Source organism: Takifugu rubripes, chromosome 5 (assembly GCF_901000725.2).
Source record: "Takifugu rubripes chromosome 5, fTakRub1.2, whole genome shotgun sequence".
Classification (NCBI taxonomy): Eukaryota; Metazoa; Chordata; class Actinopteri; order Tetraodontiformes; family Tetraodontidae; genus Takifugu; species Takifugu rubripes.
Window position 1 is genome coordinate 10,600,197 of NC_042289.1, and position 25,629 is coordinate 10,625,825.

At 51.7% G+C, this 25,629-nt stretch overlaps 1 protein-coding gene across 1 annotated transcript; it reads right to left on the reverse strand.

Moving 5' to 3' along the window:
• Positions 1-6,368: 6,368 nt before the first annotated feature.
• On the reverse strand, positions 6,369-24,157 carry baiap3 (BAI1 associated protein 3). The gene is made up of 34 exons (XM_029836826.1): positions 23,880-24,157; positions 19,150-19,304; positions 16,059-16,146; positions 15,837-15,917; positions 15,558-15,665; positions 15,404-15,463; positions 15,102-15,168; positions 14,764-14,977; positions 14,632-14,676; positions 14,396-14,473; positions 14,191-14,296; positions 13,997-14,104; positions 13,831-13,923; positions 13,537-13,640; positions 13,331-13,448; positions 13,047-13,171; positions 12,850-12,940; positions 12,521-12,577; positions 12,342-12,439; positions 12,203-12,254; positions 11,980-12,131; positions 11,708-11,831; positions 11,421-11,561; positions 11,249-11,344; positions 10,769-10,984; positions 10,621-10,689; positions 10,457-10,536; positions 9,879-9,987; positions 9,726-9,797; positions 9,565-9,648; positions 9,301-9,421; positions 9,117-9,240; positions 8,840-9,045; positions 6,369-8,674 (listed from the first exon to the last, which is right to left on the reverse strand). Exons 2-34 carry the CDS (start codon positions 19,281-19,283, stop codon positions 8,571-8,573), a joined length of 3,525 nt encoding a protein of 1,174 aa, XP_029692686.1. The 5' UTR covers positions 19,284-19,304; positions 23,880-24,157; the 3' UTR covers positions 6,369-8,570.
• Between the last annotated feature and the right edge of the window lie 1,472 nt (positions 24,158-25,629).

Below are 25,629 nucleotides of genomic sequence, written 5' to 3' on the forward strand. Positions count from 1 at the left end.
GGGAACAAAAGTGGGTTTCTTGTTTCGGAGAATGTCAGAAGCTCGCAGCTGTAACGTCGTTAGCGTGCTGTACAAACACCATTATTCAGAACAGCGCGACATTTAAGACCGCGGATGCAATATTTCGACTCCGATCTCCGGGGTGACGGCGACGACCATTGTGGGATGTTTTTTTTTTTTAAAAACACAAAACTAAGCATCAGTCGTGGTCAGTTTGACCCCTGACCCCTCTGCACTAAATATCAGCCACCTGCACAGCTATCTATAGCTAGCTAGCTTTAGCCATTTTCCGGATGGATTCGCCCGTCTGCGATGGCGTCTCCTGACCCGCTCGTGCACTCGCCGGGGCTTCCCCTGGATCATCCCAGCCTTGTTTTATATTTAGATAGAAAATGCTAGATTACATTTGAGCGGAACCACAGTAGCCAATTAGAGCAACATGTGACCGTAGTGGCTCGGCTAGCGCGAAAATGTTTAGAGAAGCCGAATCCTGCATCCATTTATCGCCCAAGGAGCCAGAGCCTGTGTTGACCGCGCTCACCACATCGCTTGCAAATCCAGACCTCACAGAGTCAATTTACATCACACACTCCCACACACACACACACACACACACACACAAACACACACACGCCCGACCTCACAGGAGACAGAATAGGCGAGGTGGTGCTGTGCAGCTCCTGGCACCATAATCCTGTTTCATAGTATTATAATCTATCGTACACCTTTGTGTCCAAGTCTTGTCATGCAAATTTGAGATTAACCAGATGAAGAGATGAAAGTCTCTTTCTCCAAAAAAAAGAAAAAGAAAACCACATTTCTGGCGTCTGAGCCTGGCTTACGTAGCACATTAGCTCGTTTATGCTCCCGGGGACGAGTTTGTCTGTCATGTGACCTGAGGGTAAGAAGGGCTGAGATGAAGGCGAGTTAACTTCCACACTTGCTCTCCGGATAATAAACATAGCGTAGCGTTCTCTCCCTGTGCGGGGACCGACTGGACTGCGACGTGATCCTTCCCAAATTCTGCTGTTCAACTATCAACTAGCATAACAAACTGGGGAAGCTGCTGAAAGATGCTGGTTGCCTCCCGCCCTGCCAGCCTTTCAGCCTCCCCTCTCTGGGCCCCCCGTCCCTCCCGAAGCCCTCCCACTCTCCATTGTTCTCCTGTTTGGTGTTTTTGTTTGAGCCCTTCCTTATCAGATACGGGCCCCGAATTCTCCGAGTCATAAACAGCCCAAACATTAGCCCCTGTTCAAAGCGCGAGGCTAATCCATCAGAAAGGGTTTAATCCACCTTCTCCCTGCATTTTACCGCAGACTTTGTCCTCACGAGCCCCGAGTTAGCTTTATTTATGTAGTGGAGGTGGTGGGGGAACGGATTTTGAGCGAGTTGAGGTCACGAGGTGGACTGGTTTGTTTATAGCCAACACATGGAGAACGTTGGGTCCCATCGGTCAACATTGTGATCACATTGTTTTTCTTGCATCAGCCACATTTCCTTCACACCCAAAAACACATGACTGTAATGCAAACAAAGGTCACGCCGCCGCTCTGTCTAAGAATCACAGAGCCAAACCAGGGAGGGAAATAAAAAAAAAGGTCCTCCGGATCCTGCAGGTTGGCTCCGGTGACATCTGGAGTGTGTGTCTGCAGCAGCTGTGCAGGAGAGTCGGGGATCAGGCCGAGCGGACGCAGGAGGCAGCTTGAATAAATGCTCGGGCCTCCCTGCGCTTTCGATCAGATAAGGAGAGGGCCGGGGAGCGGGCGCCGGCTTCCCCGAGCATTCCTCCGCTGCCGCACACAAGGCGGCTTTTGTCCGGCCGCTAAATCTGAGGCCCCTGCTCCGGAGACGGGGACGAGACGCCACCTGTACGTCAGAGTCGCTCTGCTCTTTCTGCTACTTTTGGACTCCGGTGTCTGACGTGTGTGTTCCATCCTTCACATGGCGAGGATCTTTGGTGTGTTCTCCGTAGCGTCCATGCAAAGGCCCCTGCGGACTCGAACCTCCTCCGAGACTCTAAATTTGACTCCGAACTGCTGATTTCCCTGCACTCCGAGGGTCAAATTGACAAATATTCCAGGGTAGAGTCGAATTCCGGAACCCCGTGTTTGTTGTCTCCGCTGGGACGTCAGGATTAAGCAGCAGACGGGGGCTCATGGGGAGGATGAAAATATACGTCGATGAAACCAACCCAACGTGTGATTTTACAGCTGCGGTTCTTCCCGCGATGCCACCGGCGTTCGCTCACTTCAAAGGAAGCGGCGCATTCGGGGGGGGGGGGGGGGGGGGGGCGCAGGACTCTGCCGTTGTGTAACCACATTGGGGTGTTTCATGTGTGTGGTTCTGTCTGTAGTTTAACTGGAACGGGAGGTTTAAAATGAGGCAGGTGAAATGGTCGCCAGGGCTGGATGAGTGACAGCTGGAGGGGGGGCTTTGGGCCCCCGCATCGGCGACATCATCGATCTGCAGAACATCTGGATGGCGTTTCAGCCCGGTGGGGCCGGGCCATCGGCACATGGTGCTCATCACACAAGCAACGCGACTCTTGAGAGATGGGGGGGGGGGGTGCGTTTGGCCAGAGCAGGGGAAGCCTTTGGTCGCCGTGGAAACAGCAAGGATTAGTTCAATGCTGCTGAATTAGTTTCTGAGTTAACAAGAGGAATTGAGGACAGATGCTGTGTCGCTGGTGTGGACACGTGTCAGATGGTGCTAGCGGCACAGCCTGATTAGCTTATTACATAGACGAGGCGGGGGGGGGGGGGGGTTAGCTACTGTCCTACAGGATGGCGGTTTCTTACCAAACGCTTGACCACATGACATGAAAACGTGGCACAGCTCTGTGCAGCGGTGGTCCCCGGCCTCCATCGGGATTTGATGGGCAGGGGACGCCGGCTGTGGGATTCTGGGTAAAGCCCGGATAAACAGGGAAGGTTTTAGGGCCGCGCGGTTCGCCCGCGGGAAAAGCCGTCGCCGCCGGTCGGCTCCCCTCGTCCGTCGCCGCCGTGCTTTCAGAAGACACGGTTCATTTGGGAGGGGAGAGTCATTTCGGCGAAAACCCCGAAAACCCGCCCGGCTGCTCCTGAAATACGATAACGGATCCGGGAGCAGGAGAGGTTCGCGGTCCTGGCCCCGGCGTACCCGCAGACCCCGTGACCACAACGGCTCTCTTTAGATCTGGGTTCTCACTGGTTTTCCCTGTTGGGAGGACTCTTCCAGCCTGTTCCCACAGCCTCAGTGTGACGAGGGCCCGGAGAGGACGCTGCCTCCCACCGCCCCAAATCTGACTGTGCAGAATTTTAATGAACTGCCAGAGAGGCAGAAGTCGATCTCCACCTGATCCCAACTGGGAATGTTCCCAACAGGCCGGCCCTGAAAAGCAGCCAGACTCCTTCCTGCCCATGTTCTGTCACACATTCGCTGTCATTTTTGGGAAAAGAGGAAGGAACAGGAGAGGAAGAGCATTGTGTTGAAGTCTGCTCCGGAGCGCGGAGCTTCCTGTCCAAAACCACAACACAGTTTTCCCAACGCGCTCCACCTCCGGGACACAATGTGCTCCGGATAAGCACGCTGACCTGGAGACGAACGAGTAGATCTCGTCTGGAGCAACGGGCTGCATTCTCCATGTTCCACCAGCGGTGGCCATGGAGACAGTCGTCTTTGTTAGTTAGCCGCTATCAAAGACATCAAAGAGAGCGCCGCTAGCACTTTAGCGCTGCCACTGACCACTCGACCCGTGGAGCAGCGCGCTTGTCGAGTCCTGTAATAGGAAATGGACTCAAGATTACTCCGACCACAATTACGGGTTTGAAAACAGGGGCGAGTGGGGGGGGGGGGAGGCTGCGCACCGGAGGATATTAGCTTGCGCGGTGTGGCCTTTGGGAGATAAATTCAAAGGTGGCGGCGCTTCAGATTCAATTAAGCCTGACTTTGGGCGCCGCTGTGAAGCGTTCAGACAGGGATCGTCTGAAAATGGCAGCAGTGATGAGAAACGAATGTGAGCTGGGCGACAGAGCTGCGGCAAAATGTCAGAGCGTTGTACATGGAGCAGACATAAGTACTGACCTTTAGTGAGCTTCTCACACACACACACACACGCACACACACTGGGCGCAGCTGAAAGTCTGAAGTGTTTCATTTGCTGAGAGTTAAAAATGCGCCCAAGGAAATAGATGCACAGCTGAAGGAAAGTTGTTCCGTTTGAACTATTTATCGGGGCCAGAGTTGCTGGCGCGATCCCTAGATAAGTTTTCCTCGGAGTCTGCCATGTCGGAGCTCGCACCGCCAACGCAGACATGCCTAAAAGGCAGGAGAAGGTTGCAGCAGAGCTTCATTTTTCCCGCTCCGCAGCGACTGCCCCTTGTTTCGCGCGATGCACTCACAGCCTTGACAGCTTGTCGCATCCTTTGGTTCCAAACGTGGAGCCGGAACCTTCTCCGGCACACCTCGCTCCACGCCAAGCGTTTGTGTAGCTTAGTCTGCTGTGCATTCAATCCGAGTAAATTCCCAAATCCGCAGCTCCAGAAGCGAGCCCCTCAAGTGAAAGCAGACTCTCGGCATGTGGTGACAGACTCGTTCGGCCTGGATGGTTTAAGGAAAAACGTTTCACTCGCGTCTGCCAAGTTAGCCTCCTCTCGCACGCATAAAAATACCTGAGTCTTACGCAGAAATGCACAAATATGAGGGTTATTTACGATTTAGGCCTGCGGGTTTCATATGCGAGTGTGTGAGATGGACGTCAGCGTTCGGGTCTGTGGCTCGGTGAGGACGCTCCCTCCCCAGCTCTGTTTTCATTTAGGTCCCTGAGTTAAGGTTATTAGCTGGCGCTGCTGCTGCTGTAGGCCCGCCCCTCTCAGCGGCGCCCGTACATCATCCAACCCCGAACAAAAAGGTCAGAGGTCAGAGGAGTCCGTCGGCCGAGCGGCCGAGTTCATGAACGCTCCATTGTGTTGTTTTGTTGACCGAAGCGGCGAGCTGCTGTTTCCTGCGTTAGCGGAGTTTACTGGAAGTTTCTCAGCTGCCCCTTTGTCCGAAACTGTAACTGCGTAGGTCGAGACCGGCTCCGACCTCGGCTTCCTCCATCGTTCCAGTTTTATTCGTAGAATACTGCGATAAATTGTGGAGCGAGCCCTCAGGCATTCACTGGTTTTACAGGGTTATAATCCCTCTCAGAGCGTGCCAAATCCCGCTGGTTAGCCAGGAAGAGAGGCCTGTTGGACCCGGCTCCGTGCGAAGGAACAATCGGGCGACGGGTTCTGTGCAGAGCTGCTGGTCACATTCCACCTGATTGCATTCCTCTGGAGCAGGCAGTGTTATTCTCTCTCTCTCCCCTCCCCCTCCCCACAAGTTCCTCATTATTCCCAGGATGCACCTGCACGCAAACAGGTGTTTAAAATCCCTTGCGAGTAATCTTTGTTGTTTTTAAAGGATTCAGTATGGTGGAAATTCCGGATGTGGATTTTTCTGTGGAGCGGCGCCCAGGGTATCTATTTCACCCCTTTCTGTGACCCTAAATGACCCGACGTGTGCGCGCACGCCAGCAGACTGCGCCAGTTCTCCCTTAGGTGCGACATGTGTGGAGGGGTCAAGCCGTTCAGGGAATTCTGCCACCGCGGCGTGACATATCTCCGTGGAGGATTCCCGTTGTCTGGGGGCAGATACGAGGTGGTAAACGGATCCACCACCCTCAGCAGCAGCCACAACACCGAGGCTCTGCCAACATTCCTGGAGCTCATCAAGGTCAAATCCCACCTCTCTGTCCTCCCCCGGGACCTTCGGGAGCGGCTCACGGACGCCCGTCACACGTGTCGAAACAATACGCAAGTGATAACACTCTGGACTTTACCCCGTTTATGGGGACGGTCAGGCAAAACAGAAGCTTCTGTAAAAGGACGAGGACACCTAGTGGTTGAAAACGAACCACCCCCCTGGGTAAATATCCGTATTTGCTCAATGTTATTAAGTTGCAGCTGCTCAGCGGCTCCTGAAGCGGCGGAGCGCCGTCAGGCTCAGATAGACGTGGCGTCTGCAACCCTCCAGTCAACACGTGAAATGACAGGGCTCGCTCTGCACCTGAACACCACGTCCTTCAGTCGCGCCTCCTAATTTAAACCGTATTGACTGGCGTTGGCAGACACCGGCGGCCTCCGTCCAGAGGAGACGTCCCCGTCTGGTCTCCGTCTGGCAGCAGCTGCTTGTGACACCCAAACGTTGCTCCTCTGGCCCTCAGATGTCAGGACGCCGTCCGTCACATTCTGGATGCGGTCTTAGCTTCTCCGCGGCGCTTCGCTTCGGAATTCGACTCGAGGCAAAGAAAAACGTGTCACGCTGGTCTGAATTTTCCTTCCCCCCCCCCCACAAATGTTAAATACAATCTTTATTCAAGGTGATAGACATCTCCCAAATGTGTAATCCAGTAAACAGCAACACAGGCATTTACAATTCAAGGACAAATAATTCACTAGGCACGATAATAAAACGGCGCTTCGCCTCCCGACGATGCGTCTCACCAGCCGTCGCCTTCGGATCCCGACAGCAGACGACAAAACGGAACAATACTTCGTTAAAACTGGTGCCTCTGACGCTGCGGCGGGAAAATTCACAGTCTGATCTCCTCTGCTCGTGACTTTGTGGTCTGGTTCAGTCAGTGCACGCTTTAAAAAAATGGATATGACGATATCAACGACTCGGATAGTTTATATTCAGCTGAAACGACACCAGACTAAATCTACTCAACCGATACTGACCAGAGATCTCGTCTTAAAGAAACACGGAGACGTTAATAAGACCGCGACTGAACGGACGAGAGAGTTTGAGCCACATTTGGTGTAAAACACTGGGTTAAACTGAACTGACGGGTCCAGAGTTTTAAAGTGTTGAGTAATACTAATAAATACTAAAGTTTGTCCTTTCTGGGCTTCTGTAGATGAGTCGGTCGCTCAGTAAAACGTCGTTTCAAAAACACAAATACGATTACAATCATCTCTGTTAGAGAAAATGACATTAACAAAGCCAGCAAATATTTAGCTATCCACCAAAATCCACCGGTTTTTCTTCATGAGAACCAAAAATGTGTCTTTAAAACCTGAAAGCCATGAAAGAAAAGTGGCTCCTGCGGGTCAGGAGGACCCCGTTAAGGCAGTCTGAACAACCCTGTTAGCTAAGAGCTCTGCAGGCAGCGATATGTTCATTTCCTCAGGATAAACCTTCGTTTCTCGAGTGCTTCGTCCTCACAGTTGCACAGGCTAATGACAGCACGACACAAGCGGCTACGGTGAAGCTACGTCACTATTGGAAAAAGAACCCACATCTTTCTTTTGTCAACATCTTTCAACAGTCGCTACAGCGCTTCTTTAAAACTGCCCGTCCCCGTTTCCTCGCTAATCTGAAGCTGGAGCGGTTCATCACTTAAACATCTATTAAGGTCCTGATTCCTCCTGTGGTTGAGCAGATCTTCTAAAAAGTCGACCTTAAAAGCTACAATGGCGAGTGTACCGGACAGTTTCCTGGACAGGAACTGGGTTGGAGTTAAACTTTATATCTGAGGAATTGGAATGTTCGATCTTCCTTTAGCACAAACGTTCCTCCTGTTTCCGTTTCATGGGCTTCTTACGCGGAGCCTCGCTGGGCTCTAATAACACTGACTCCAATCAACACGACTACCTAAAGAGAGAAAGGTTGGAGTTCTTTATTCGAGCTGTAGTCTTATTCTTTCCTGACTAGAAAACTGACCCTGTTTGCTGGCTACGCGTGCTAGGTCACGAGGTCTAAACCTTTCTGCTGAATTGAACGACTCCTTGCTGTCATTTTTACCCTTTAAATGTAATCATACGGCCTCACAGGTTTCCTTCTACTTAGAGTTACATCACTTGGAAGGCAGGAAAATTTGGGCATTTTTCCTTCCATGTTTTTACCGGATTAGCCGTTAGCAGTTAGCCAACAATGCAGCGCGTCTTGAGCTGCGCGTCCATTGTTTTCACTTTAAATGCTAAATTTATAACGCTCGGGCCACCGCTTCGGATGCTGTAAAGTGCGATACACGCTGATTAATGCCACTTTGGTAACACGGACCGACGCTTCATGCAACTGATCGGCAGTCGGGCCGCAGGAAAAGTGAGCGACCCTCCCCTGCGATGAAGAAGAGTATCTGAGGTATAGACTGAATGACGTAGACTGGCTTAGCTACTTGCACAAAATAGTTCTGAAATATTAAATCTATCATATCAAAGATTATACAACAAAGATATCAATTACCTTTTACAAAAAATATAGACTAGTCACATTGAGGATCAACTATCCCATTCAGCTCTAAAATACAGTGTAGGTGAGACAGCAGAGGGTTGCACAGTGACAGGATGTTCTCCCAGTTAGAAGACAGCGACCAGCCTCGCTTCTGCTTTTTTTTTCTTTCTTTTTCATTTTGGTAGAATTACTGAACAAACGGTAACCTTGGGGAAAACCAGAAAAAAAAAAAAATAAAAAAAATCGCATATTGTAAACATGGTACCAGTACAAAAGCACAGGTTGCAAGACGTGGTCAGAAAACACCAACACTAGCGCGGCGCCGGCGGCTTTCACTCCTCCTCCATCGACTTCTCGATCTCCTTCAGCCTGCGCACGAACTCCTGAGCCTCCCTGTCGCCGACGCGGGCGTCCAGCATCCTCATGATTGGCTTCTCTGGAGGTGAGAGCAAACAGACGCTGACACAAGCATCCGGTGGGCGAGCGGAGAAGTAATTGCGAAACCGGGCCCGCCACCGCCGCCGCCGCTGCTCTTTCAGGAAGCCGATATTATGTTTGTATTAAGAGAAAATAGGCAGAGCCTTGAGCTGCACGTACGCACCGCTGGGTTTGCTGCGAGACAAATGCAGGATGGCGGGCTGGACGCTCTTGCCGGCCGGAGAGGCGTTGGGTCTTCCCGGCCAGCAGAAGTCACTGAGAGGAGCCACGGCTTCACCGGCGAAGTCGTTGGTGGAGAGCCAGTCGTAGTCCATGACGGTGAAGGTCAAACAGGCGAAGCGGTGTCTGTACTGCTCAGGACTGACGTGGCTGGAGGACACGGCGGCATTGATCAGAGGGCGCACGAGGGCAGGACGCCAACAGGTGGAGGCGGGACTCACAAGTAAAAGAGCTCGTCGAAGACCGGGTGCAGCGTCTTCAGCTTGACCTGCGTGCGCTGACTCTTGGCCATGGGGAAGAGGTGGTGAGGACAGAGCTCCACGATGACAAACGGGTCACTCAGCCCTGCACAGGAAAGACGGGAGTTCCAGAAACCTCAAGAACCGGAGGAAGGTGCGGGTTTACCGTTAGCATCCAGCGCCATGATGTCGGCGGCGTGCAGGATCTCCACCGTCAGCCTCTGCTCCGGAGCATCGTAGTAGCACTTCACACTGATCCGACCGTATCGGGTGTGTTTGAGTGTTTTCTGAAACACATTCACAGGTATTTTCAGCTCGATACTGATTAGACCGGCCGCCCGGCTGTTTTGAGAGGCGGGATTTCAGCCAGAGGTGAAATCAATACACTTCCTCTTTGAGGCTAAATTAAATTGTCAGCCTGGTTGCGCACCTGGTGGGAGATCTTCTCCAGATAGTACTGCTCGATCAGCTCAAAGGAGGAACATTTATTGAGCCTGAGCTCCTCATCCAACACCTGAAACAACAAAGAGTCAGAGAAGACGTTCGGAGACCAGACGGACGAGGCTGCAGGGGGGACAACCATAGTCTCACCTTGTAGTCGCCACTCTTCATGTCTTCCAAGGAAAGACCCTCCCCCTTGGCATGGAAGAACTGCAAGAGTGTCTAGGGAGGAAATAAGGAGAAAGCCTACTTTGAAACAGGACGAGCGCGGCTCAGTCGAGCGGGCCGAGTAGATTAACGGACCTCCACCGTGTACTGGAAGCGGTTGTAGAACTCCACCTGAACCCCCCTGTTTTCTGTCAGCGCGTCCAGGATCATCCGCAGGAGCAGCTCCCACATGCTCTGCAGGACCCTAGTGCACACAACATCATCATGTCCTCCCGTACATCCCATCCTGTCCTGAAACCACCTCCATGCTGAAGCTAGTTTTAGCCAAACACTGTGGCGGGTAATTACATCCACACCTGCGGATCTGTAAAGACGTTCGTTTGAGTTTTACTTGTCAAATGTGGCAGCGAGGAGGAATAATTAAAGCGTGTTCACACCGTATGCTGATGACTAACCGTTTTATTTCTAGGAGCAAAATCAGAGAGGACTATTTTAAATGTAAAAAAAAGAGTTGTTGAAGAACTGTATTTTGGGAGAAGTGCCTCATACGCTAAATACGCTACAGCGCTTCATCTGGTATTGTGTTGTGTCCTAGTTGTAGAATTCCAAAGCTTAAATCCATTTTAATTTGGAAACGTCAGATTTCAGCGGCTGCACAGGCACCTTTATCTCAATCTTTCTGGCCCAGGCAGAGGGGAGGGACGTACACTCACCTCGTCAGGTTCTCTTTCATCAGGTTCTCAGTGAGGATGACCATGGTGTCCTGTAGGTACTTCATGAGAGGCGAGACGGCCTACAAGAACGTTACATTCAACCTGAGCTCCGGGGCTGCAGCACCGGCGTTTAAAAAACAACAAAAAAAAGACCAGGAACCTACTTCATCGTTGTTGATGGAGTCTGGAGACAGGCTGATGTGTTGGATGTACCTCCGCAGCTCAGGCAGCATCTGCAAAGACACGTCGCGTTTATGCTAAGAAGAGAGACCCGGGTGGGGTCGAGGTCGCTGTAACCGTCCTGCCGGAGACCTTCTCAGTCAGCATCGTGATGAGGTGCTTGGCTTCCCTCTGCAGGTCCAGGTCCATGTTGTACAGCTGCCCGTTGAGAGCTTTGTAGACCTGCTCCTTCCCCTCCAGACCGCAGGACTCCTCCATGGCCCGCTCCACGCCCTGCCAGTCCAGGTCGCGGGGCAGGTGAGCCAGGAAAACGCGCACGTGCTCCATGCTGTTCAAGGCGATGCAGAGCTAGCAGAAAGCAAGGAGGAGAAGAAGAGGAGAGACAGAGGGTGGAGGTGGAGACACAGAGAAGGAAAAGAAGCAGGGCTACAGAGAAGCGGAGGGATGGGGGGGGGCGACCGTGAATGACTGACAGCTGAGGGCCCCCCCCTCACCCCCGAGTACAAACGTCGCTGAGCTCTTTGTGTTGCCAGGGAGAACGCTTGGTGACATTTACTACCCACGTCATCGTTTGACCCCCCCCCCCCACCGCCGCCTTGCTCGAGGTTTCACCTGCACCATGAAGCTCTTGTAGTCTCGGCCCAGCTGGTTCCTCTCAATCTTCCGCGTCATCATCTCCGAGTAGCAGACGGCCTCGCTGCAGAAATTCTGTGAGCGCCACAGATACAGATGAGATCCAATCCCGGCCCGCGGCGAACGTGCGCACGCTGGCCGTGCCGCTTACGTCTGTCAAGCGGGTGATGAAGATGAAGGCCCCCGCAGAGTCTGGCCAGGCCAGCTGGAGCCAGATCTTGCGTACCTGGCCGAAGCAGGCGATGACTTCCACCGCCGAGGAGCTGTGCTTCTCCTGCCCAACGGGCTCCAACTGCGCTGGAAACGCGTCCACAGAGACAACAGCTATCGATTTTCTGTCCCTTACTACCCCACCCCCCACCCCCCCCCCCCCCAAATGTCCTTTTTATTTGCACAGTACACAACCAATATGGAGGGGGGGGGGGTGATCAATATCACCTTATCCATTTCCACAGCTTTAGAGATTCGGTCGCAGGATCTGTCGTGAACGATCTGCAGCCACTTGTGGATGGGAGACTTGAACCAGTTATGGAAGCCTGTCAGGGCCAACATCTTGGCGTCCCTGTCAGGGAGGAGAGAGGAAAAACGTCTCTTTTCCATAAAGGCAGAGCCGAGGAAAAAGGCTGAAAGCTCCCCCCCCCCCCCCGACATTTCAAACAAACAATCAGGCGGCTGTACGAAATGTCACTTCGGTCTAACTGAGAACCAACTTGAGAGGGAGGAACTCTCGGAAGCCTTTCAGGATTTTCAGAGAGATGAAGAGCTCAAAGATGGTCTCTCCCATGGTCTGAGTCAGTCGGGAGCTCTCCTGCTCCAGAGTCCCGCAGACTCGCTCCATGGCCACGTTCACGTCATCGGCCACCTGAAGCGGGAAAGGCGGACGTCAAAGCCGAAAACACAGAGGCCTCGTCTGTCCCTCGTCAGTGACGTTACCTGTTTCTCCAGCTGCCTGTAGGATATGCTGAAGAAGTCCACTTTCACCGTGCTGCGGCAACAACAAACACAGGTAGCCTAGCATGAGTCCGCTGACAGCTAACGCGCAGCTGAACGTCCCCTCGGCACAGACATTCACCTGTAGAACAGTTTGTTGTAGAAGTTCTGGGCTCGCTGCACGTCGGCGCAGACGTAGTCCACGATGTGAACCAGCTTCTTCAGCTGCTCCTCCAGACTCTGGCAGGAGCGACACGCAGGGCGTCCGCTTAAAGGCATCGCCGCCTTCATTCACAGAGACGTAAGCGAGCGTATACTTACCCCGTCCTCTGGCTTGTACCGTGCAATTAAGCCCTCGTACCATTCTGAGCTCCCTTTCTGCAGAAATGATCACAAAAGCTGGCTTGAAAACAAAGACACGAAGAACGGAACCTTCTTTAGCCTCCCTCCTGTCAACTACGCAGCCACAAATGGCAGTTTTAATTCTCATTTACAACGTCAGGGAAACAATCCATATAAATCGTGGCTATATGAATCTCCAGTCTCTTTAGTAATGACTCTTGCCGCCACTGGGGGGCGACAGAAGTCCCACACTGCAGGTTAGGGTTAGAACTGCGCAAGAACTCAGAAGTACGCTGTTTCGCCGTTACCTTGACAGCGGTGGTGATGTCCAGGTGCAGCTCGTTTCGAAGAGGACACACGGACTTAAATGCCCGCATGTTTTGCATGTAGCCGATGCCCCTGGGAAGCAGAGGCAGAAAGAAGCAGTCATTGGATCAAATCTCTTTAAATCTAACCAGCAAATATAGCTGGAAAAAAGAAACACATCAGGGCGGGAGGGCTTTACCTCAGCATGAGCTCGAAGCGTGTAATGGCGGCGGCGCTGGCGCACGGGAAAACCTGCCGCATGTTCTTCATCAGGCACAGGCAGTGCTCCGTGTACAGCCTGAAGCTGTCCGACAGCTGCCTCTCCTGGACACAGGAAGGGCCCTCGGTCAAAGCTCCCCGGGAGACATTTTTGGCTCAACCAAAAACCTTGGTGGGTGTCAGCGAGGAGCTCGTGACAGGATGGAGCTTTTTGCTGTTCCGACTCATTTCCGGCCTGAGAGAAGACGACGGCGAGCGACCTACCAGGTCCCCCCTCACCATGCCGGGGTCCCACTCCGCATCAATGCTTCTCAGGAGGCGCAGCAGCAGGGAGTAGCACACCCTCTGGGTCCGGTGGTGGCTGCTGTAGCACTGCCAGCGACTGCAGACACAAACAAAAAACAAACGATGCCCGACGCGGAAGCGTCCCCGCTTGATCCGATCGATGCCATTGGCTAATTAACACTCACATAATGGCCTGCTGGAGGGACGGGAGATCCGTTTGCACAGCGTGGTGAGTCAGCACGGTCCAGGCCGCCGGGCACACCTGCCCGTTCCAGTTGTACGGTTCCCTCTGCGATCACACAGAAAGTGACGGGAGATTCTGGAGAACCTGGAGACCTCCGTCAGTTCCAATTAAAAAAAAATAGCAGGCTAATCCGTTTGCACCCCGGAGGTCACGTTGGACGTTGCAGTTCGATCAGTTTGTTCCAGGTCAACTTGTTGACGAGTTAAACTAAACTAACTAAACCGGACAAACTCACTTTGACCTGACTGTGTTCGTACTCCAGAATCTGAGTCAGCAGTTTTCGATGAATGGAGACGTTGGAGTCTTTCTTCGACAGAGTCGTGTCTCTCTGGGGGGGGGCAGGAAACAGCGTTAGCGCGTTGTTCTCCGACGGCCGGCGTGCCGCGGCGCCGCTCACACACCTGATTGGTGAAGAGCTTCAGTATCAGGTGACACTCGCCCTGGACCTTCGACGTGCTCGACCGAGGCTCCAGCTTAAACCAGGTGTCGTAGCCGACGACTGGCATTTCCTGCGCCAAAACCCCCCCAAAAAACACACGTTTGGCCGCACGGATGCCCACAGGATCTGTGGTTTTGGCTATTTAGTTACACTCACATTCAAGGGGATGTTGATGCAGCCGAGGAAGTCATCGGCGTTCTCCTCAGAGCCCGATGACGCCGACCCGTTAGCGCGCACTGACTTAGCTATCTGCTTAAAGTACCTGACCATGAGAAGCAAAAGCGCAGCAAAAGCATCATAGATTAAACCTTTACCGGTCAAAATGGATGGAAATGAAGAGTTCAGACTTCTGTTTCTCTACCTCCCCATCCCTCGAAGTCCACTGACTTCGTTGAGCTTCTTGCAGGCCTCGGCCACGGACACGTCGTCATCGTGGTCCCTGACACGAGCAGATGTTGAAAAACATGCGTTAGCATTTTAGAAACTGGAAAAGGACGTCGAGGCTCCAGAACAAACCGAGGAGAGCCCTTCTGGAGCTTGAGGCAGACTGAACTCTAATTTAAGGCGTTAGCATGTAGCCGTTCGTGCTCATCTTACCAAATATCCAGATGTAAGAGGTCATTGTTGACATCATCTATCTCACTGCAGGGAAAAAAAGAGCAGGAAAATCAGCAGAAGTGTCCCCTGCCCCCAACAGTCATCTGGAACCAGCACGTCTTCTGCACTCACAACAAAAAGTGCTCGTCCCACACTGGGTTCAGGGTCTCGGGTTTGACCTCCGTCACCTGGATGGACCTGGCAGGTAACACCTCCTTGGTGCTGGAACGTTTCTCCAGCTTCTCTTTTCTCTTCCTGAAGCTGAACTTTCGCTCCTTTTTCTCCTCCATTTCTCGGGGGCTCTGGCCCATCAGGATTCCCAGCATGCAGTAGGGGTCGCTGTACCCTGTCGGGCCACAGGGGCGACATTAGGAGAAGGTTATCGCCCGCTCAGAGCTGTTTACATCATGTGACCCGTCATTTGAAACCTCAAATATCTCTTTACGTGAACTTGAAATACGTTTTCTCACCGTTGGCGTCCTTGGCCATCAGATTCTTCGCTTTCACGACCGAAACTCTCAAAGAGAAACTGGCGTGCTGCGAAAAGGTAAAGCGACATTCTCAAATAGCCACACACCACTGAAGGCCTGAAGCAACGCCGTCGCCACCTCGATCCTCATTCAAAGTGACATAAAATGACAGTAAACAGTAAACGATTTCCACACGATGATCAGAGAACATGTGTGTAATGTTAATCAATATTAACGACCACATCCGATCTGAGAGACATTCTGGGGGGGGGGGGGGGGGGGGGATCAGCGAGAGGCCCCACCTTCGCTTCTTGAACCTTCTGCAGGATGATTTCATGCTCCTCTTCCCCCATGTCAAACACCTGTAGGAGAGGCCAGCAGGCAGACATGAGCATCAACAGACAGACAGACAGACAGGCAGACAGACAGGCAGGCAGGCAGGCAGACAGGCAGCACCTTGAGCAGGTAGGCAAACAGCTCCTCGTCACTCTTCACGTGCTCGGCCGACGGCACGCCCACGCGCTGCACCACCGTGTACACGGCCTCCTCGTACAGCAGGTCCAGCTACACGGAAACGCAGAGCTTAATTAAAAACACCAGAAATAAAACCTCGCCGCTCCGTCTTGATCATGTCTGCACCGCCACACACCAGGCGGTGGGGGGGGGGGGTAAGATGGGAAAACTGTTTATTGGGACTTTTAAGGATCTAGACTGGGAAGGGGGGGGCAGGCGCACCTCCGTCCTGCTGATTCTGTCCATTATGAAAGGCTGGTCCACGTGCTCGGCGGGCGGCGGCACGGCGGCCCCTCTCTGACACTGCGAGGGGACAAAAACAAAACCCACCCAAAAAAAGTGAGAAACTCCAGCTTAACACCACCCCCCGAGACGCGGATGGCGTCGAGGCCGGAGCTTGAAACAGGTGACAGACGGAAACGTGGCGGCGCGGTTGGAGGTTACCTCAGCCTGGGCAGCCTGCAGCATGTTCTGCTGCTTCTGGAGGACGCCGTTCACACGCTCGAAGAACTCGGCGCTCTCCTCGGAAATCCTGCCAAGGCGAGGAAACAGAGATGAAACAGACGGAGACGGCGGCGTTGCGTGTTTATTTCGGAGCCGCCGTGTCTCCACAACAACCCCCCCCCCCCCGTTCGGAGAGAAACGCCGAATTCTGCCAACATGAGCGGTGCAAAGATGCTAATGATGTTTTCTGCTTCTCCAGGTGTGAGTGCGTCCCCGGATACCCGCTGTTCCCAGTTGTCATGGTGATCCTGGCAAAATCGGGAAAGGAGGAGCTGGCTCGACACCTTGGGGATCCCCCCCCCCACCCCCACCCCGACTCACGGAGGCTGTGTTGCCCCCTCCAGCAGAACCATCCTGACTCCCACCCGTCACATTATACAGAGGAGCCATCCGTGCCGGAGCCCCGTCACGCTCCTTTATTAGTGTCACTGCATCCCAGTGGGGGGGGGCAGGCCACAAACACCCACTGACACCCACCATGGTGGGGGAGCGGATGGCAAACCCCTGAGGTATCGATGAGCAGTAATGGCAGCCATGCTGGGAGGGTTGGTCAGGTCTGGTTAACAAAGACCAGTTGACAGCAGCAGAATGTTTGTGACCAGGTCACAAATGGGGGGGGGGGGGGTTCTTGATTTCCATTAAGGAGCTTTAAACAGACAAACATCTCGAGCTCAGACGAGCTGAGTGGTGACAGTGTTCTCGTCCAGGATGTTCTTGGGATCCCTCGGATCACCTGTTGGCTGGACTATAGTTCCAGAGAGAACCGATTTTTTCAAAGACAACGAGCGGAAATACGTTGGAAATTTAGCCGATTCAAGTGGAAATCAGCACAAATAGATGTTATCTTTTGCCCCCAAACACACACACACGCGCGCACGCACACACGACCAGAATAACAAAGTGATTTCATGTTGCTAGGAAACAAGTCCTTTTCAATTAATTCTAACTTATTTCCAGGAGTCGTACAATTATGTTTCAATTGTGGAAAGAGTGACGACAGAAAGGAAACGTAAACAACTACACGAGCGTCTTCAGATCTGCTCATTTAAACTCATGAAAAGACTTAAGAACTATGGTTGAAAACAAAAAACCCACATTTTAGCCCCTCCTGAGAAAAGATTTGTAGCATTAGAACATTTTTGAGACACCGTTATCGATACCAAGTAGAATTCATACAATTATGGAGCTTTAATTGATTTGTGGAATTTACACGAGTGAACACAAGTATTCTTTTCTGGGGTTCCCCAAGGATCTGTTGTTGGACCCAAGCATTTATCAATTAATATCTCATCAGTCTCTGTCCCTGGACCCCCTGGTCCGGTCCTCCAGCGCCGGAGGCCCGGACCGCCAATAAGTTCTGAAAGCTCAGAGAGAAGAGGGACGGTATTTAAACTAAGTCTCGGTTTAATCGTTTTGACTTTATTATTCCTCATATAATAAAACTGTTTAATGAGATGGTAGAAGAATTACCTAAATCTAAAGAGGACGGTCCACATTAACGAGACACGGCAGCTGAATCTGAACTCATCTCCAGGCTGAGCCTCCGAGAGCTCAGCTGACTGCCGACTGTGGCGCCGGGTCAACAGCCGCAGACGGAGCAGCCTGGATCCTCCGGGCTTCATTAGCAAATTCCCAATTAAAGCGCGGGTGCAGGAGGGCAGCGGCAGCCTGAGCGGGGACCAGAGATCAGCGCTCTGCCTCTAATGACCAGCACCACCAGTACCCTGGAGACCGGGACGAAGCCGAGACGGGCGGCTAAAATGCGCCTGCGTCCATCAAAGGGGGGCAGATGTTGCGTCACCATCGTCAGAAATGCAAAGCGAGAGCATCTGTGCGGATCCCTGAAGCTCTTCCACAGCCAAAACGTATCAGCGTTCAGCATCCGAGGTTATCTTCGCGGCTAAAAATAGGCACAGGCGTCATTCCATGTATAAGTTCACATAGTGACAGCAGCCTGCGGTGGGTTGCTATGGAAACGCGGGGCTGACACTACTTTTGGCTTCCAAACAAAGCCAAAAAAGACACAAACAAAAATAATAACTGGGGGGGGGGGGGGGTTTAATCAGCCGGAGCCAGAAACAGGGACCCCTTCACCTTGATCAGAGGCACAGCGCTCGTGGCTCCAGTAACACCGGTGCTGCTGACGGGGAAATACAGTGGGACCTCTACTTACGAACGTCTCTACATGCAAAATTTTCAGGTTACGAAACTTCTCAACGGGAAAATATTTCCTCTTGTTACGAAATAATTTTCAGGATACGAAAGGCAAAAATACGCTACCGCTGCTACTCGCAGCTCGCGGAGTTTAGCGAACGCAAACATGCTTGTAGCTGCTCTGCCATTGGCTATCGCATCTTCCTGTAATCCCATTGGCTAGGAGGGACGTCAATATGTACAAGTTTGTGTGTATCTTCGGGATTTATTGTGGGTGTTCGTATGTTTGTCCATTAGATGGCGGTGTTACCACAAGTGTTAACGTTCGTTGCTAGTAATGTAAGATTCGGCTAATGTAAGATTAGCCTGTAATAAAGTTCATTTTGTTCCTGGAGACATTTATTGTGTGATAATCTAATTGTAACATGTATTTGTTACATGTTTTGATGCATTTTTATGATTTATAAAAAAAGTTATGTCCGAATTTTTGGGGGTTTGGAACGGATTAGGGCATTTACATGGAAAACGCGTCTCTACTTACGTAATTTTCAGGTTACGAAACAACTTCCGGAACCAATTAATTTCATAAGTAGAGGTCCCACTGTACAGGCGGCCTCCAAAGGTCGGTCACGCCACATCCCGGCTGCTGGCTCGTTGGTGTTGGGGTGGGGAACACGTGTACGCAGGAGTCTGAGATGATATGAAAGGACGAGAGGCGAGCCGGTGCGTGTGGTAGAGACGGCGACGCCTCCTCTGGGGACAGGCTGCGTTAGCGTAGCGGCTCAGCGAGCGCGGACGAAAGGAAACACGCAAGAATTGACAACCCGATGGAAACCAGAGGTGCGACGGACGTGAGACAAAAGAGAAGCGGGCTCACCTGTGGGGTAAAGGGTCCGGGCGGGGCCTGAGGGGGCTGCTGGGGGTCGACGGCGGATCCCGGCGGCTCCTCAGGGACTGACTCCTCTGCACCTGCCTCAGCACGCTGCTCTTCAGATCCAGCAACGTGGTCATGATCCCTCCAAAAGATCTCACCTGTGGGAGAGCTCCTTCTATTAATACTACCCTTAATTTAATCAGCCCACCAACACACACACACACACACACTCCACCCCCGCGCCTTTAACATAATTATCTTCTTTCTCTGTATTCTATTTTTAACGAGCGTGCCGCAGGGTGCGAAACTCATCTTTCACCGTGGGGTTTATTCACCGCGGAGTCAATCATCTTCTGAGTTCCGGACCACGTTATGCAAATGAGGCGACCCTACAGAACCGAACCTCGGCTGTTGTTCTCAGAAACCCTCCCCAACGTGCTAAAAATGGGCTCTTAATTAGAGACCTGGGTTACAGCCAGAAGGAAAACTGCAGTCTGAAGAGATCCAGCAGGTCACACCTGCACAAGGAAAAAAACGTCATTTTAAACGTTCGTGCCGACCATTTAGCAGCAGAACCAGCGAGAAAATCGTTGCATTGTTACAATTTATTACAGAAGTCGGTTTTAGTAAAAGACACCCGAGTAATGCTGAGTAATTGTTTGCTCCTTCAAAAACCCCTGAAAACTGGCTGCAAATTCCTCATCTTCATCGTGATTCTGCGCTGCAGGAGGATCGGATCCATTTAATCTCGACAGAAGGTTGACTTTCCATAAATACTCTTCGATATTAAACCGGTCAAAACCCCTCGGAGGAACAGAACCCACTTATTAGCCGCGGCATGCTTTAGGTATGACATTAACATTTGGCACCAGCGTGGCCGTTGATGCTCCCGAGAGCGGATCGCTCCAGTTCACCTTTCGATTCAGGCAACAGGGAAAGTGGGAAAATGTCACGATAACTGGATGAATATCAGGAAAAAACAGGATCTTATCATGTGCTCATTTGTATTATTCTTAAAAATGCCAGTGCTTAGATGCTAGTTCTTGCAATCTCGATTCCAGCCATCGGATGGCGCCATAACTCAGACACTGGAGCATTACTGGACAATTTCTAAAAGTAAACGGGGATATTTTAGACTAATAAATGAGTTAAGGCTTTGATTCATCCTTATTTTACATGATGCCTGTCACTCTTGTCAGATTAATCAACACCTGATGGTTGGATGCTGGTTCATGAACCACCTGGATCCTTGAGATCCATCTGTTGACCTTCTGCTGACAAACGGCACGAGAGCCCTCAAACGGGGGAAAAAAGGAAAAACCGGACTGACAAGTGCACAAGAGGGGGGCTTTGATTGACGGAGAAGTTGTTTCGGAGGACAGTCATACATCATCCGACAGTCAGACGCTCTTTTCTCCAGCTGACAGCCGACGTCGACGCGGCGCCGCTGCGTGGAGAGAGTGGCGAGACGTGGGCTGGAAGCTCGTTCTAATTCCCCCGCTGGCACAAAGGCACAATAGCGGCCGTTATTACCCAACCATAATGGCGCACAATTATCTCAGTGCGCCCGTGGATGCTGATTTTTAGCTGATGCCGCCCGTTTCGCAGCAACGTTGGATTCCTGGAGAATCGACCCTGGTGCGATTGTTGGAAGGACTGAAACGGGTTCGCCTGCGAGGGAGGCGAGCGTCCAGAGCGCACGCCGTGGGCTTCACGCTACATTAGCTCTGAACGGGTTATTGATCCGGCAGGTCGGCACCTGTTATCCGCGTGAAGCAGCCGCACTTCAGACTTGAGTGTGTCGAGCGTCTGTCAGTTAGATAAAGCTGCCAGGTCGAGACGCCGTTAGCGTCCTCACCCCCCCCCCCCCCACACACACACACACACCACCACATCGTGATTATCCAAAATGGCACCACGCGCTCGCCAACGGCAGCTGTGGCTGGGTGCAAAAGGGTGCAAACGCAAGAGGAAAACTTGACCGGTCACTGTGGGGTCGTGGGGGCGTGAGGCAGTTGGCGTTGCCTAAAGGGGGCGGGGCATCAGAGACATCAGCCTGAATAGTGAGGATACAACGCCTGTGCTTTGATCTTTCTTTGACATTTCCCAGGATGATGATGGTTCATATTCAGATGTGCTCATGTGAAATGTGGACTTTTAACATTATTTATGCAATTCTGTTGTTAACGCCCAGATTTGAGGCTGGTCCAGACCAATTTCACGCCATGAAGCCAGAGGCTTGAGTGACCTTTGACCTCTCACTCTCCACTCCTGGGTACCGTCATGGACGAGGGTCGGCAGAGAAGGTTGTTTGATGTGTTTGGTCGGTGAGGTACGAGGTTCGGCTCCAGGTTCGGTCTCCCAGCTCCAGTGTTGCATAGCAACGCCATTCACTGGTAATTACCCATCAACACTACTTAGAGCCGTGCTCACGCTATCTCACTGTAGCGGCTCGTTACCTTTTGTTACTCTTTATCAGAGGTTTTCTAATTAACTCACACTTCATTTTTTCCAACCACACACGTCGTCGTGATTGTGTCACCGTCTCAGGACGGAGGAAGACGTCCTCGTGTCAGCGCTATAACCTGTACCGCAGCCAGCCACCGGGGGTGGGGGTGGGGGTGGGGGGTGTTTCCTCAGCTATCACAGCTTTATTGACTGTTCTCGGTTGTGGTAAAACGTGTGGAATTCAAACGTGTCACGGAGAAAAGGTCCCAACGGTTGACAGGTACCAGGGGCGCCGTCTCCCAGGTGAGCTCTTTTCAATTCCGCGCCTGGAGCTCTCCCGGGCGTCAAACCGCGGTGACACAAACGAGTGTCGGCGACGGCGGAGAGCTGCCGGGCTGCCAAGGAAACACCGTCTGAGCCAAGTAAAAGGCTTCCTGCTACACCGGCTCCGCAGTCGTGCCAGGGAGGCACTTACTCACCAATGTCTCTCTCCTGAGAGAGCCAATGAGCCCGGCAGCCAAAGGCGCCGTGCTGATAGGGATGGAGCGTCTCTATGGTAACAGCAGAGGGAAAAGGAGCTGATAAATACAGGTAAATGAAATTCTACAAAGACGGTGGGGAAAAAGCCCTTGATGTTAAAAACGGGCCGGAACCGGCCACGCCGCGGAGGGGGAATATAGCGACGGAGATGCAACCGAACGCGATGATAATGCCAGTGACTCGTTGAGTCGCGCACCTCATCGCGTGCTCGTCGAGGTGGGAACAGCCAGCCGTCGCCACACAACCATGAAGTGCCAAGATTTTCAATATGCCGCTTCAAACAGACGGCTCAAATTAGGCCTGGGAGCTGCACGCCTTTCAGTGTCATTACCGTCTGCTGGGGGAAGAGGAGGGTGTGTGTGCGTGTGTGTTGGGGGGGGGGGGGGGGGGGGTGTTAGTCAACACAGTTACAGTCAACACAATTAGGAGAATGCCTTTAATCGCGTTTGTTCCTCCTGAACGGAGAGGAGGACTCACGCGCCTCCTCCGAGGCTGACAGCTCGGATAATTGAATCGGGCCTGTCGTGACGCGTTCGGACCTTTGTGCTGCCTAATCTGATCACTTCAGATCCCAGAGTCAGATCACCAGCGCGCGTAGACAGGCCGAAGTGCGACGTGCGCACCTGTAGACACCCTATCATCCACACTCAAGCGTCTCCAGCGCTCCCCTCCCTGAAGCTGAAAGTCTCCTCAGGGAACACGACGGGGGACTGACGGGGGAACATTCCCAGGAATTGCTGGTCGGCGTCGCTGCCACTGTGCCTTTGAGCAGAGGGACTGACGCCACCTCCAGAGTCGAGGTGCAAAACATGCGCTGCCTCATTAGTGACAGAGGGGACAGATACTCTGTTGTTTATTGCATTTATAGAGGTGGCGTTTAGAGCAACACGCGCAGGCTAATGGACTCTTAATGAATAAAGTGCAGTTATGGGATGTTCTTAAGAGGGGAAAACCTGAACGCACTTTCATGCAGATAAGAAATAGTGATCTGTTACACATTTAATCTCTAATAATGTAGAAAATAAATGCAAATTATGAGAGAGAAGCGATAGGGAGGAGGAGGAGGAGAGAGCGCTCACTCCGCCAGCGTCTCCAAAGATTGATCTGTGCACAGTGCGAGGTGGGCTCAGCGTGCAGCTGAGGGGGTTAAAATCCCGCCGAGATGGAGAAATTTTCCTCTTTGTATAACCTGCAGACTGGTGTGAAGCACCTCCAACAGCAACACGCCATGAATCCCTCCAAAAAGTGCAGAAAAACATGAAGGACTGGTGAATATGTGCTTTATTTGCAGCTGTGTGAGGATTTTTTTTTTTGTTCTAGGTGTAGGAAAAATGTTACAAAACTGATTTTTTTTTTTAAATAAAAAAAAAATACAAGTTATTGATTGACCAAGATATTGATTTTGATATAAACTGTGTGACTTTTTCTGACCTGTAAGAGGACTTTTTAGCATTCAAATGATTTTTGGGGGGATAAAACCTCTCCTCATTAAACTAGAAATACACCTAATTAATCAATCACAACCAGCACATGCAGATTAACGCCTCTAACTGAGTCTTGAAAGCACTTTCTCACCGCAAAAAACAGTCTTATTTGGAATTATTTACCAAAACATGAATCAACAGGTGTCAATCAAGCGTCTTCCTTAATGACGAGCGCATCATTCATCAAATTGAGCAACATTTTCACCTTCCTTCGACCGACAACGTGGATTTTTAGTGCATCAAATGATGAAAACATGTTACCTGTGTGTCCAGACAGTTTTCCCGTGTGAGATGTTTTTGCAGCTGCGTGTGTCAGACCTCCTGCAAACCAAAGCTCTGCGCTCTGCGCCAGGACGCCGCTCTGCTCTCCAAACTGGATCAAATCAACTTCGGCGGCTGTGACGTTTGGATATTTGTCTGCCCTCACACGACGGACTAAAGCTCATTTTTTGGTCCTTCGAAGCGTTTTCCTGAACGCACCCTCCACTGATGCTCGCCCAAATATGGCCAAAGGAAGCAGCCGCGATACTTCACTGACCTCTCATACTGTCGGAAACATCGCACCTGTGATTCGATGAGCGATACGGTGACGCGTTAAGGCTGAGATGATTGTTGTCGTGTTGGCGAGGGTGGAAGGGGACGATATTAGAAGAAAATATTAGAAAGAAAATGTCTGTTAAATACGCTACTAACTTTATGAAACCGCGTCTATGAGTTTATAACGCAGAAAATTTATGTCTGTGGTGCTCGCAAAATCAACAGGTTAAAATATGTTATCAAAGATAGAGCAGAAACAGAGAGCCCCCCCCCCCCTTCTCTACTATTGGAACTTAATAATAAAATATGCTATCCAGTAGCATAAAATATCATAAATTATCTTAAAATTGGTTACCGGTTTCCCCCCACACAGTTTCTCCTCAAACGATTAACTCTTTGCAGAGGTTTACACACGCACATGAAGGCATCATTTGACTGTTGCTGAGGGATGTCAGAGGAAAAAAACCCTTCCGGTGTGCTGCGGAGGTGCAGGTTGAGCTGTCAGTCACCCACCAGATCATCTTCTTTTGCTTTGTTCTTGCTAATGAGCTCATCATCCGCCTTAATTGGACCCCGTCTGAACGGACCTCCAAGGGTCCTGCGGTGTCACTAAGAACACCACCAAAGGCTTCCCGTGCGGGTCTCAGTGACTGGGTGTAATAAACAGCACGTTTCCTCCCGGCAAACCAACTATAGTGTGTTAGCATTTAACAACAGCCATTTAAACCAGTGAATTGAGGTGGTCTGGGGGATTGGAACCAGCAACTCTTCCTGGTGCTGCAGGTGTGGACACACATCCCACCGTGTCAGAAGGTCTGACTGGGACATGAACACATGGCCGCTACGATCCCACATCCGTTCTGTTGTTGTTGACGTGTACGCCTACAGCCGTATATTACCTACACATGCAGAGGAGCCTGGGGAACACGTCAGGCGTTTTCTCACTCAGCCGCGAGCGTGCGAGGACGTGCAGACGGAGAGGAAACGTGCACGGATGCTTTAAATAGGCGGAGGAGCATTAATTATCATGTGTGTTTGGAGGGGAAAGGTGCTGCCATGTAAAGTGTGGGAATATTTTATACGAGCCAATTAAAGCACGCGTGTGTCAACTGGGACTGACGTGCGTGCGTGTGTGTGTGTGTGTGTGTGTGTGGGGGGGGGGGGGGGTGACGACAGGATCAGAATCTAACTGCCGTCCTTCTGAAATCTTCTCCAACATGGAAGATCAGAGGAGGGAAGAACGAAGGGATTTTTACAGGATTTCGGCTAAAGTGAACAGAAGGCTTTCCCTGCTTGGAGCACAGAGACATGTGTGACCCTTGTCTCCTTGTTTCCATGGACACATCTTCATAGAATCTCCCCCAGCTGGCCCCCGAGCGCACCAAGTGTGGAAGGAGAACAACAACCGGAGGATCCACCGAAGACAGACGCAGAACCCGCCGACGTGATGAGAGAGTGGAAAGTCGTGTTTTAA